The sequence below is a fragment of the Hyperolius riggenbachi genome, chromosome 2, assembly GCF_040937935.1.
Source record: "Hyperolius riggenbachi isolate aHypRig1 chromosome 2, aHypRig1.pri, whole genome shotgun sequence".
Taxonomy (NCBI): Eukaryota; Metazoa; Chordata; class Amphibia; order Anura; family Hyperoliidae; genus Hyperolius; species Hyperolius riggenbachi.
This window is the reverse complement of record NC_090647.1, coordinates 250,553,257-250,566,897: the sequence shown is the minus strand read 5'-3', so window position 1 is coordinate 250,566,897 and position 13,641 is coordinate 250,553,257. Positions and strand designations below refer to the sequence as shown.

The 13,641-nt window shown below is 40.0% G+C and overlaps 1 protein-coding gene across 2 annotated transcripts in view; it reads right to left on the bottom strand.

The window, feature by feature from the left end:
- Positions 1 to 2,744: 2,744 nt before the first annotated feature.
- RABEP1 (rabaptin, RAB GTPase binding effector protein 1) overlaps positions 2,745 to 13,641 on the bottom strand; it is a 99,069-nt gene continuing 88,172 nt past the window's right edge. For both annotated transcript variants that reach the window (XM_068268491.1, XM_068268492.1), the window contains exons 15-18: positions 11,407 to 11,462; positions 10,344 to 10,442; positions 7,219 to 7,335; positions 2,745 to 3,127 (exon numbers count right to left, since the gene is read on the bottom strand). In XM_068268491.1, coding sequence (XP_068124592.1) covers positions 3,026 to 3,127; positions 7,219 to 7,335; positions 10,344 to 10,442; positions 11,407 to 11,462 — 374 coding nt within the window. In that variant the 3' untranslated portion in view covers positions 2,745 to 3,025. The remainder of the gene's footprint in view (positions 3,128 to 7,218; positions 7,336 to 10,343; positions 10,443 to 11,406; positions 11,463 to 13,641) is intronic.

The window sequence follows — 13,641 nt, the reverse complement described above, 5'->3', positions numbered from 1 at the left end:
TATGCTCAAATTAGGTAGACACCCCCCCCCCCTCCCACATTTTCTAATGTTCCCTTGGCCTCCTTGCTCACTTGTCCCTCTCCCCACCGTCATTGCCTCTCTGTTTAAAATATAGTAAGAGTTACACCTGCATTGCTATGATGTAACACAACAGTTGCACGTTTTCAATTTACTTGAAACATACTTGTCATTTTGTACCATCCTAACTGTAACTCTCGTTATCAATAAAAAAAACTGATTTTGGGGGGGAATAATTGCACTACGATGGGATTATATTATCTAATTGTCTCAACTCCACTCTGCAGTCAAATCTTCAAAATGTTAAGACAGGATTTTAGCTGCAACTTTTTGCATACAAAAAAAGTACCATCTTTACTCTCTGATGAATAGGCTTTGTAAATGGCAATTTACATCTGTGCCTAGAGATAGACTTCAATATTCTGTAATGTCCACCGCAACATAACTAATGCTCAGAGGAACAGGAGCAAAGAACTAAACTACTTTGTACAGTAATGCTAGTCAAACATTAGGTGCAAAATAACTTCAGCATGGCAGCGCCACGATGTCCAGACATTAACAGAGCCTAGACATGCTGCTGACAAGGGTGCTTGGATCACAACAGAATTGAACATAGATTATACTAGTGTACTTAACATTTTGCCTTGAGTTCAGAGAGCATCATTTAGAGAAATTCTTAGGGTCACTTGTAGAATTATAAAAACAAACAAAAATGTATGGAAAGTCCTTTTTCCACTGATTCAGTTTTTTGGAACGCATGTGATTTGCTGATCTCGAGGACACGTTTTTTTCAGGCAAATCGCAGTGCTTTCCACTGCTTGCATTGCAATGTTATGCAACTCTTGTTGAAGCACAGTGCACAGCATTTGTGTTGCATCTGCCATTAAGTGCAATTAAATGTGAATTTCCAAATCCACCACAACCAGACCAAACATCACAGAGCAAATGCAGAGGAAAACAATTGTATTCACCAGCGTCCTTGTAATTTTTTTTTTAATGTAAAACATCCCTAAATTAAATTACAAAAAAAAATGCTTCATAATTGGTATAAGACACAGTGTGCTGAACTGGCATCCTCAATGGTGGGCTGTGTGGAATGTAACTGTAAAATTAACACAAATGACATTTGGCTTGTTAAACCCAACCCAACGCTAGCAAGATGCACCTTTATATCAGCTTTCTGACCACAGCTGCCTCAGCTCAGCAGTCCTGTATAGTCTCCATCTGCAGTGCATGCACTATATTGTATCCCAATTATACAGACCAAAGTGATGTGGTGTCTGGTATTTACTATAGATGTTCAATGAAAGAAACATGACATGCAATAGACAACTTGCCGCTGCTACTTTACACAGCCTATACGTGCTGCAATTTACAGGAATAAAGGTTACTGCACAATAGAACTTATAGCACTAAACTGAATTTGTTTAGAACCTGTCACACAGTGTATTACAAAGGTATTGATAGATTTATTTTGTTTGCTGAAGGGTCTGGAAATCCACAATGAAAATGGTATATTCATGGCATGCTATTTTTTGAATAGAACTACAAGCAAAATACATTTTGCTTTATTGCCGTGCCCTGTATATTTCCACAGATCTTCACTTCTCTGAACACTGCCCATCCTCTGAAATGACTGCATGGACAAACTGGAGGAAGCCAGACCTTGATCTATGCCAAGAGTTGGCTGCTAAATGATGGTCACTCCAATCATCCTGTGATAATCAGAGATTTGCAGTAATATAATATCAGCCATTAGCCTCTATTGCACAGGAAGTTGCTATGATAAATCAGACAGAAATCATTGCTGCTTTGCATTCTATTTTCAAACGCAATTGCATGATTTTCTGTCACTGGAATGTTTACCACTGTTCATTTGCTTATTCATATTCTATTCTGTGTGAACAGCTGTTGCTTAAACACATTTATGAGCTGAACCGGTGTTCACTCCAGAAAGACCTCCAATACGCAATCGCTTGGGGTGAATTAAGGCAGATCCGAGATGAAAAACTAACTAACAAGTAACTTATCTATATATCTTATCTAAAGTTTAGATAGTTTACATAGCAAATCTAGCTGAAAACAGCTTTAATAGAATATGAATTTTTCATCCTGTGATACAATGACAGCAGCAATGTTGTTTGTAAACATTACACAGAGGCAGGCTTATCTGCATCTTCAGCCTGTAAAAAAAACTTAATTCCCCCCTCCTCCCTCTGAAATATCTGGCTAGTAATACCTCCCCCTCTCCTCCAGTCCAGACTGAGCTCCCATGAGCTCTTGCTACTGTCTGAAAGTGCCTTGGCTCTCTAAAAACCCTGTGGGTGTGGCTTGTTTAGTTTATAGGGAATTAGAGTATAAAAACAAAACAGAAAAAGTATTTGGCTTGAGAAATGCCCTATAAACAATAGGAAAGGAACACAATTATGCAATGAGTAAAATTTCATCTCAGATCCACTTTAAAACAGAATTCTCCCATACCTGCCCCAGTGAGTAAATAAGTTAAGACAGCACAGATATTGCATTGGAAGAGTTTGCCACATTTATAAACAGTACCTTGCCAGAGACTCAGCACAGTCACGTGTGAGAAGCAGTTCATTAGCCAAACATGGAACTGGACGGGATAAAAAGAAGGTCGTAACCAGCAGCAATCATGCTGTTGCATATTCTCCATATGCTTACTAAGCATTTTATTTACTACTCATTTTCCCAAAAATAGAATGAGAGACAAAACACACAGACTTTTATTAATGTAGAGACAGCTCTGTTTAGTCAGACAAAGTGACGTTGTTTCGTTAGTGTTCCCAATGGAAAAGATTCCTCGTCTCCTTGCTCTCAAGACTCCAACCTGCATAATGATTTATTCCCTTATACGGTGCTCTCATTCACATACAGCCACATCCCCCTGATCTGGCATAAGAGTTAAATAATAATTAATGTTACTAGAAAGATGAGTTTTAAAAATAAAAACTCAGTTGCAGCCTCACATCCTGGTGACATGAAGAGGTCATGTTTCCGGAAGCTGATTAATGTCAGTCAGTTTTGTGTCATTCAGGATAGCTCGAATGGCCTCTAAGGACTCAGTCTGCCGAATACGCTCCAGCTGGACCTAAGAGGAAACAATTCAACAAATCAGAGCAATTAATAAAATGGGAACACCTGCAAAAACGAAATGATCCGCAAGACATCCCAGACACATGGTAAACAACACCCTTTCCTTTCAATGACAAGAATACGTTTCCTTTGGAGCTGCATAAAGGAAATTTCCCAGATAACATCCACTGTCTATAGGGTAGTGGAGATGTGAGCGTGCAGACTGGTGTTATACGTCTATCGTATGCCTTTATTCAACCTAAGTAACTATATAACTGACAGCATCAACTGCTTGGAGCATTGGTGAACCAGCGCTGAGACAATTAAGAAAAAAACCTTCTCAAAGCCAAGCCAAAATGTTAACACATTGCTACGCAAACCTTCAGGCATCCAAAAAGCATAATAGTGATATAGGCTTTATTCTAGCAAATTACAGTGATGTGAAAAACTATTTACCTCTTTCCTGATTTCTTATTCTTTTGCATGTTTGTCACACTTAAATGTTTCTGCTCATTAAAAACCATTAACTATTAGTCAAAGATAGCATAATTGAACACAAAATGCAGTTTTAAACGATGGTTTTTATTATTTAGTGAGAAAAAAAAACTCCAAATCTACATGGCCCTGTGTGAAAAAGTGATTGCCCCCCTTGTTAAAAAATAACTGTGGTTTATCACACCTGAGTTGAATTTCTGTAGTCACCCCCAGGCCTGATTACTGCCACACCTGTTTCAATCAAGAAATCACTTAAATAGGAGCTATCTGATACAGAGAAGTAGACCAAAAGCACCTCAAAAGCTAGACATCATGCCAAGATCCAAAGAAATTCAGGAACAAATGAGAACAAAAGTAATTGAGATCTATCAGTCTGGTAAAGGTTATAAAGCCATTTCTAAAGCTTTGGGACTCCAGCGAACCACAGTGAGAGCCATTATCCACAAATGGCAAAAACATGGAACAGTGATGAACCTTCCCAGGAGTGGCCGGCCGGCCGACCAAAATTACCACAAGAGCGCAGAGAAAACTCATCCGAGAGGCCACAAAAGACCCCAGGACAACATCTAAAGAACTGCAGGCCTCACTTGCCTCAATTAAGGTCAGTGTTCACGTCTCCACCATAAGAGAGAGACTGGACAAAAACGGCTTGCATGGCAGATATCCAAGGCGCAAACCACTTTTAAGCAAAAAGAACATTAAGGCTCGTCTCAATTTTGCTAAAAGACATCTCAATGATTGCCAAGACTTTTGGTAAAATACCTTGTGGACCGACAAGACAAAAGTTGAACTTTTTGGAAGGTGCGTGTCCCGTTACATCTGGCGTAGAAGTAAAACAGCATTTCAGCAAAAGAACATCATACCAACAGTAAAATATGGTGGTGGTAGTGTGATGGTCTGGGGTTGTTTTGCTGCTTCAGGACCTGGAAGGCTTGCTGTGATAGATGCAACCATGAATTCTACTGTTTACCAAAAAATCCTGAAGGAGAATGTCCGGCCATCTGTTGGTCAACTCAAGCTGAAGCGATCTTGGATGCTGCAGCAGGACAATGACCCAAAACACACCAGCAAATCCACCTCTGAATGGCTGAAGGAAAAACAAAATGAAGACTTTGGAGTGGCCTAGTCAAAGTCCTGACCTGAATCCTATTGAGATGTTGTGGCATGACCTTAAAAAGGTGGTTCATGCTAGAAAACCCTCAAATAAAGCTGAATGACAACAATTCTTCTAAGATGAGTGGGCCAAAATTCCGCCAGAGCGCTGTAAAAGACTCGTTGCAAGTTATCGCACACGCTTGATTGCAGTTATTGCTGCTAAGGGTGGCCCAACCAGTTATTAGGTTCAGGGTGCAATTTCTTTTTCACACAGGGCCATGTAGGTTTTGAGTTTTTTTCTCACTAAATAATAAAAACCATCATTTAAAACTGCATTTTGTGTTCAATGATGTTATCTTTGACTAATAGTTAACGGTTTTTGATGAGCAGAAACATTTAAAGAGACACTGAAGCGAAAAAAAAAATATGATATAGTGAATTGTTTGTGTACTATGAATAATTACTAGAAGATTAGCAGCAAAGAAAATATTCTCATACTTTTATTTTCAGGTATATAGTGTTTTTTCTAACATTGCATCATTCTATAATATGTGCACATTACACAACACTCAGCATTCAAAATGAGTCTTTCAGAGCAGTCTGTAAAGTAATGACCTCTCCTCTAGCAGAGGAAAAGTAAATACCGTATATACTCGCATATAAGCCGACCCGCATATAAGCCGAGGTACCCACTTTTCCCTCAAAAATCAGGAAAAAGTGATTGACTCGCAAATAAGCGCTGCCTTCCAAACATGGAGGTGAATAGAATGTCTGTACATCAGTTGTTCTTAAACTACTGCCCAAAACAATCATGAATTAATAAGCATAATAAATAACAATTATTTAAAACATGTATGAGCCTTATGTCATGCAGCTGACCCTCAGCATGAAGCAGCCCCCCTCCCCATAGCCAGATGTCTGCTAATTGTCAGTGCCCCTCAGAACTTTGCTTTAGAAATATTCAGCAATGTAAATGGATGTTCTGCAGACACCAGCAAGCTTAGCAGTGCATTTAATTGTGAGTCTCCTGAATGACTAATTAGATAAACAAAAAATAAACAAAGGATTATCTGTTAAACTGGACTCACCAGGGCACTAATTTCCTCCCCTGGAACTTCAAAGAATGTAACTTCTCCCATAAATCACTTCCATCCATCCTTTATCTCCTCTTTACATTACATCTCCATCTGCACTTCACTTTCTTCCATCCAGAACTCTTGCGTCCTACCGCACATGTGCAGAACACAGCAAAGCATGCAGGGAGATGTAGTGTAGAAGATTCTTTTGGTATGTGCTCGTATCCTTCACTCGCTCTCCTCCCCTCCCTCCCCCTGCAGCCGGTAAACTTGTTCCTTTATTGCTACATTCCTCGCAGCGAGGCTGTGTGCTGTTACGTCGGGACTCGTGTTGTGTAATAAGCGGCTGAACACTGATTATGCTCGGAGATGTATACGGCTGTGCTTGTAGCTCACTACGAGTGCTTCTGACATTGTAGTGAGCTGCAAGCATAGCGTATACAGATCTGAGTATAATCAGTGTTCAGCCGCCTGTCACACAACACAGGTCCAGACACATAGCACAGCACAGCCTGGCTGTGGGGACGCAGCAATTAAGAAGCAATTGAAAGTTTCCGGCAGGGAGTGAAATCATCAAAGCGGCTGTGCCTGCAATGCTGCACAGATCGGGACAGCGTAATCAGCTCACTACTGCACTCGGGGGCATGGGGGCACAGAGATATGGGGAGTTACTGACTGCTGCCTCGCATATAAGCCGAAGGGGGGACTTTTCAGCACATATTTTGTGCTGAAAAATTCGGTTTATATGCGAGTATATACGGTAATCCAGGACAGTTGAGATAATAAAAAGTCAGATAACAGCCCTCTCCACGACTAAAGGTCCGTACACACGCCGGACTGGAGGCAACGACGGGTCCGTCGTCACCTCCCACTGGGTGGGCGTTCCAACGACAGTCCGGCGTGTGCACGCACTGTCGGCGGGCTGATACGGCGGTTTCTGAGCGATCCGCCCGGCGGATCGCTCAGAAGCAGCCATATCAGTCCGCCGACAGTGCGTACACACGCCGGACTGTCGTTGGAACGCCCACCCAGTGGGAGGTGACGACGGACCCGTCGTTGCCTCCAGTCCGGCGTGTGTACGGACCTTAACTTAGTCGGAGAGCTTAAGGGCTTGTTTACATAGAGATAACAACTGGAGTTTCTCAACTCTTCCTGTACTGGAAACAATTACACTGATGTATCTGATCTTAATGTTTTATTTCTTAGCTGTGCTACACATACAAATCATAATATCATCATTTTTTTTTTCGCTTCAGTGTCTCTAAGTGTGACAAAGGTGCAAATGAACAAGAAATCAGGAAGGGGGCAAATAGTTTTTCACATCACTGTAAATGTATAAAGTATGTGTACTTATATTTCTTTCTTTAACAATGAACATTATTGTTAATGACTAAGGCACTAAAAGACAGATTAAAACAAATTGCAATATATTTGTCTTTACCTGCAAAGTCTGGGATAACTTTACAAAGTCTCTCTGCACTTGTTCACTAACATCCAACTCAGTCTGCAGCCTCTGAGCTTTATTCTTCTCTTCAAACAAAAGCTGCTCCAGGCTGGTCTATAAAACAGTCACAGGGAAATTTACTATCGTAAGTACAGAGAAGCAGACTAATTTTATCAAACATAAGACAGCAAGATATTCTGAAACTCTCTCATTGGCTGGCGAGCATCACTTGATGTTTACAAAAAATACCTTATGGTAATTGGCTAATGCAGTAGAGTCCTGTTTAGCTGAAACAACTAACTAGCACAAATCACCAGCAGTACTCAAATGGTAAAGCCCAACTTCTTAGGCGGTTTGTGGCTCTTCCGTGTTTAAAGTTGACCTCCATACTAAAAATCTACTCAGAAGCACTGAAAAAGCTTAGAGTTTCTTTAACAGTTTCACAGCATCAAAACTGTTTTTCTTACCCAAGCTTAATTTTTAGCTGCATAGAAGCTAAGCTCTGCCCCATCAAAGAAAACTGCCCGGGCATTTTCCCCTGATACTGTGCAAAGCATGATGGGCTTTCTGATGATGATGTTCTCGTTGCCTAGCAACTGGGAGGGGTGATCAGGACACAGGACAGTTGGAACTGTGTCTCATGCTCCCTGTCACCTTTCAACCAAAAAGATGGCTGCCCTCATGACATCACAAACATTTGACTGTTCTTTTAAAACTGAGTGGTTAAGATTAAGGTTAATTATATTACCTATTTTAATTAACATAACTAATGTAAATAATGACAGTATGTTTGTTTAGGCTGAAGTTCCTCTCTAAAGACTGAGTTCCATGGCTCCCCTAAAGTTAATATACCGTACTTTAATTTACTGTATCTTCACATTTAATACAGAGTTCATGATATATATATATATATATATATATATATATATATATATATATATATATATATATATATATATATATATATATATATACACATATATACACACACACAGAGTGGAGTATAGTACTGTATTAGCTAGGCCTATTTTTAACAAGGAATCCCAAGCAACCAGAAAGCACACTTATCCAGCATCAGCAGATCCCCGTCGGTGCTGGATGACAGACTACTGTAGAATGTAAAGTGCTATCTCAAGATCACTTTGGTTTTTACTGCAGACAGTAGAGCTGGAAAATACTGAAGTATTTGTCATCTAGGCTACGTTTTGTGGGTTTGCTGTATCTCAAGTCACATATGCCCTTGTGGATTGCACCAGAATGGTATGAAGTCATGATGCCACACCTCCCTGAGATTTAATGGAATTACACCTTTATTAGGGGAGAACGCCAAGATATTTTGAGTAAAAGTTGCCTAGTTAGAGGTATTGTGATTAATCTGTCAATATCATTTCTGTCTTGCTTACAAGAAGCTTTGAAAGACTGCTAAAATCACTGTGAAATTCTGGAGTGAATTTAAATGGACTTTTTTTTTTCTTTACAACATTCTCTTGGATTTCCTAGCCACTGTATTGTATTTACATCTTCTGGCATGCATTGCGGCAGCCAGGAATTCGCAACATCACTGCGGCTGGGTTGAACGGCTTCATGTGCAGCGCATGAAGATGGAGACACAAAGCTCCCTTAGCTCCCTTAGGCAGAGGTACATTTGTTTTTGTTTTTTGTAACCAAAATCTTCTTGTCCTAGTCCCATGGCTGGATATTAACTAGTGACAAATTACTACCACAACATTATTGTCATCTGAATATTAAACTTCAGCTTAGGACCGAGTTTACACCAGTTCAGAGTACAGATTGCCATTTGTCTGCACACATACTTTCCTCTGTTACATGCATTCACAAGTAGATTATCTGTTACGAAATCAGCAGTAGGCTTGCTGGCTTCAAGTTTCCCATACACAACACTTCTAAGCTGGCTACTATGGACTGTAGGCTGGTGTTCCAACTGGTTTCTGTCAGGTATGAATTAACTGCCACTGGACATCTATTGAGTGTACAGGAAAGTCAGCATAATGTATCTCTTTGGCTGCACAGTTTCCTCCTAAACTCTGCTTTTTCACTCTTCAGGGTTTCTATTTGTTTCTGCAGAAGTGCAGCAGGTGCTCCCTTGAAATGTTCGCTTCTGAGACAATTTAAGCACAGCAGCAGGACACAGGGTGGTCTTACTGCATCAGCAGTCTTACAACCATGCAAGTCAGATCTTGTTACACTGCACTATATTCAGTGACCTTGGCAGCAGAAAACACTTTATACTGATCCCAATAATTTTCTTCCAAACCTGATTTTGTTTCAGTTAACGATTGTGTTTTAACCAACATATTATCTTGCTGATCTCAGTACCTACCTGGTATAATTGTTTAATCATTCACTGGACCGTATGCTTGCAAAATGCTTAAGTGTGTGCAAGTGTACCTGGGAGAACAGAGAACTGATGCGGGTTTAAAAGAAACAGTGATCACTACAAATAATTAGTTGTTTTTGTCATGTTTATGTAGCTTATAAAGGTTTAAATAAAAAAATAAATAAAATAGTTGCATTACTCTTGGAAGCATCCTCACTTAACATTTGTCCAATGCCAAACGGTTTGTATGTATGTATGTATGTATGTATGTATGTATGTATGTATGTATGTATGTATGTATGTATGTATGTATGTATGTATATGTGTCTATGAAAAAAGGGTGTCAGGGAAATGTGGGCACCGGGTGAAGCCACTACCACTTCACCTAAGCTTTCTCTCACACTAACCCCTCCCTCTATCCACACCTAACACTGACCTACCACTATCTAAGCCAAAATACGGTAACCTACAGCTGTCTAAGCCAAACATTTACCGACCCCACCTCCTAACACGAACCTGACAACGTAGCCACACCGTCGCCATCTACAGCACAATCTCTGGTGCTTTTGGTCCTTCTGCTGCCTCGGCACTTTGGCTACACGCATCACCTCCCTTGCTCAAATTGTCCACTGGGCACCGCTATAGCCACAATTGCTATTGTGGTCTATGCAGCACCCAAGTTTGCTTTTGGCTGCAAGTGCCCAAATTTCCCTGATGGATTTATAATACACACATACAATAATTGTTATATTTTCACGATGAAATGTGTTCATGCTGCATTCACCTTGCTGGTTGTCTCTTTCCTAAGCTGATCTTCCAAGGAGGTTCTGAGATCTTGAATCTCTTGAAGCTCTTTTGTCTTTTCTTGTAAGGTAGCCTCTAGCTGCAATGATACAGTTAACAGGTATTATGCTGCCTGACAACAGACATGCAATATGACTGGAGTAAAGTGGCACGTCAAACTCCAGATTTACATAACTTCTGTAAATTCCTGATAAATGAAAAAAAAAACAAAAAAAAAAACACGCTACCATAAAGTTACTAAACAGTTATTTTCAGACATTGCTGGAAACTAATCTAAAATCATTTTTTTAGGTCCCAGTAATCATACACACCACATGTGCACAAGCACAGCATTTAAGAAACTACATAACAGAGCACTGCTTGGTTTTACTTCAAGTATTTTACATATTGAATAGTGTGGAATATTAAAGAGGTACTCCAGTGAAAATAATGTAATAAAAAAGTGCTTTATTTTTACAATAATTATGTATAAATGATTTAGTCAGTGTTTGCCCATTGTAAAATATTTTAAATCCCTGATTTATATTCTGACATCACATGGTGACATTTTTACTGCTGGCAAGTGATGTAGCTGCTGCTTGCTGTTTTAGCAGTTGGAAACAGCTGTAAACAGCTATTTCCCACAATGCAACAGGGTTCACTGACAGGAAACTGCCAAGAGTATGTATTCAGAATTTCTTTGTGGGAGGGGTGTCACCACAATATCAGTCATACAGCGCCCCCTGATGGTCTGTTTGTGAAAAGGAATAGATTTCTCATGTAAAAGGGGGTATCAGCTACTGATTGGGATACAGTTCAGTTCTTGGTCGGAGTTTCTTTATAAGTACAGTAAATCTCCAAAATAAAAACCTGTTTATTGAATTAGGACCAGGGAGTACGTTTTCTGTGGGAGGTGCTCCTGCTGATTAGTGGATTGTGTTCCTACTATGGCTGGGCTCCTATTCATGCATTTCACAAGTCAGTTACTTGACATGAGTTGATCATGGCTTTAAATAACATGCTAGTTTGTTAACAACAAATTCCTGGAAGCACAATTTTCATACCTGCTCCTTTTCTACTTTGATTCTGTCCAGCTCTAGTTTCAAACTTGATATTGATGCTGCAAAAAAACAAAATGTCAGTTACAGATGGGTAATATAACTACCATTCAAATGTTACACCACAACCACAGTATAACAGCTCTCATGGAACACAAGCATACAAAACAAATGGTATTACAAAACTGTACACATCATCCAGACCAGTATGAGAGGAAAAAATATAAACACATTTTTCTGCTTAAAGAGAAAGGCTCTCGCCATTTGTGTCATAGCGTTTAATATACATTTGTTTATCGTGTTCCATTTATCACTGTAAATACTAGGTCTACTAATGCTGTATTATGTACACGTGTCTATGTTGTGTACACAATTGTTTATTGTTATGTGCCCCATGTTTGTTTCTTATTCTGTACAGCGCCACAGATCACGTTAAGAGAAATTTTAACCATATCCAGTCAGGAACTTTATTGAATTACTATAAAATCAATTTTTCTATACAATCCATGAATTAATTGAATAGTAAAACAATTTGGTTGTATCATGCATTACTGCCTCATGGGAAGTATTGACCATCTGCCTATATTTAACTTATTTTCACAATTATAAAGGAGAACAAAAAGAGACATTTCTAGAAATGTTCCCTTTTATAACGCAACGCTATCCCCTATCAATCTGTGTGTCAGGAGTAACATCTGGCATCCACATATATAAACATGGCTGTAGCACACATTGAAAATGCCTGATTAATAGAAGAATGTTAACCATACAAACATGACACCTAGCAATCTGAATCAAAATGGACAGGAAGATCCTACCTTCTAAGATGTCTGCAAAGTGAGCAGATAGACGGGAAAAGGGATGGATAAAAGACAGAACATAAAGTATCAAAGAAAAGAAAAAAAGAGGGAAATACAGCAATAAGCATAACAATTCTTAATAAGCAGTACTGCCTTTCCCAATGAGCTATGCAGATCAGAATCATGAAATACAGCAGCTTATAGATCAGACCTCAGTATCACAATACCTTTCTTCAGCTACAACTGTTTTAGCATGTTATTTTTGCAGCTTACCACTAGGTAGTGCTGTTTGCTCACAAGTTGATGTTTGTTTACCTTACTGTACTCAGTCTAAAGTAAATGTAATTTGAATCAATCATATTTCACAGTCACTGAGGACAGAAAAGGGGTGTAGCCAAAGCTGTAAATTTGAATTAAAGTAGAGTCTTATTCATCTGGCACAGGTGGGGACTGCCTAATGCCGGAAATGCGTTTTTGGCGGTTGCACTAACCTCCCCCCAACTGATTCAGAGTGGTGTGCAGCAGAAGCTACTTACAAACAGTCTGGCCAACCTTTCGCTTCATTTCTTGCAGCTCCCAGCTTTTTTGCGGCATCCTCCCTGCATGGCTCCAATATGTCACGTGACCTCATGAGCCATACAAGGACCTTGCAAAGCAGCTAGTAGCTGCAGGAAGTGAAGAGGGCTGCATGTGAGGATTCATAAGTAGCTTCCGCTGCGCACCACTTGCAAAGTTCGTTAGGAACATTGTCCCCCACCAGGCATGCCGGTTAGCTGAGACTGCCGGATGTCTGAGTTTCAGTTAAAGAGACTCTGAAGCAAGATAAAATCAATGCTTTTAACTTTTATTACTGTTAAGCACTATAACTAGTACTAAAACGCCGCATCCCAGCGGCAAAACGGGGGTGTTATACCCCCAAATCCCCTGTGCAAACTGCAGGGAGTGCTTCCTGATTGAGGCAGAGCTTAGGGCTGTAGTTCTGCCTCTACACGTGTCAATCCCTGCTGATCGCCACCTCTCCCAGCCCCTCTTCATCTTCCTTCACAGAGAGGGGCGGGGGAGAGGCGGAGACCCGCAGGGATTGACACGAATGGAGGCAGAGCTACAGCCCAAAGCTCTGCCTCCATGGGTGGCAAAATTCACATAAAAAAAGTTGTGGAATTTGCAGAGGATTTGGGGTTTTTAAACCCCTCGTTTTGCCGCGGGATGCAGTGTTTTAGCACTAGCTATAGTGCTTAACATTAATAAAACTTAAACGCATTGATTTTATCTCGCTTCAGTGTTTCTTGAATTGGGACTCTGCTGTATTTTTTTTTTTTAGTTAGGCTAAAATGCATTTTTTACATATAAAAAAATACTGTGTTTTTTTGTGTGGCATTAATTGCTCCCATAGGAAATTAGGTAAATATACTGAATTCGGCTCCACTTTAGGTTGGTTTGG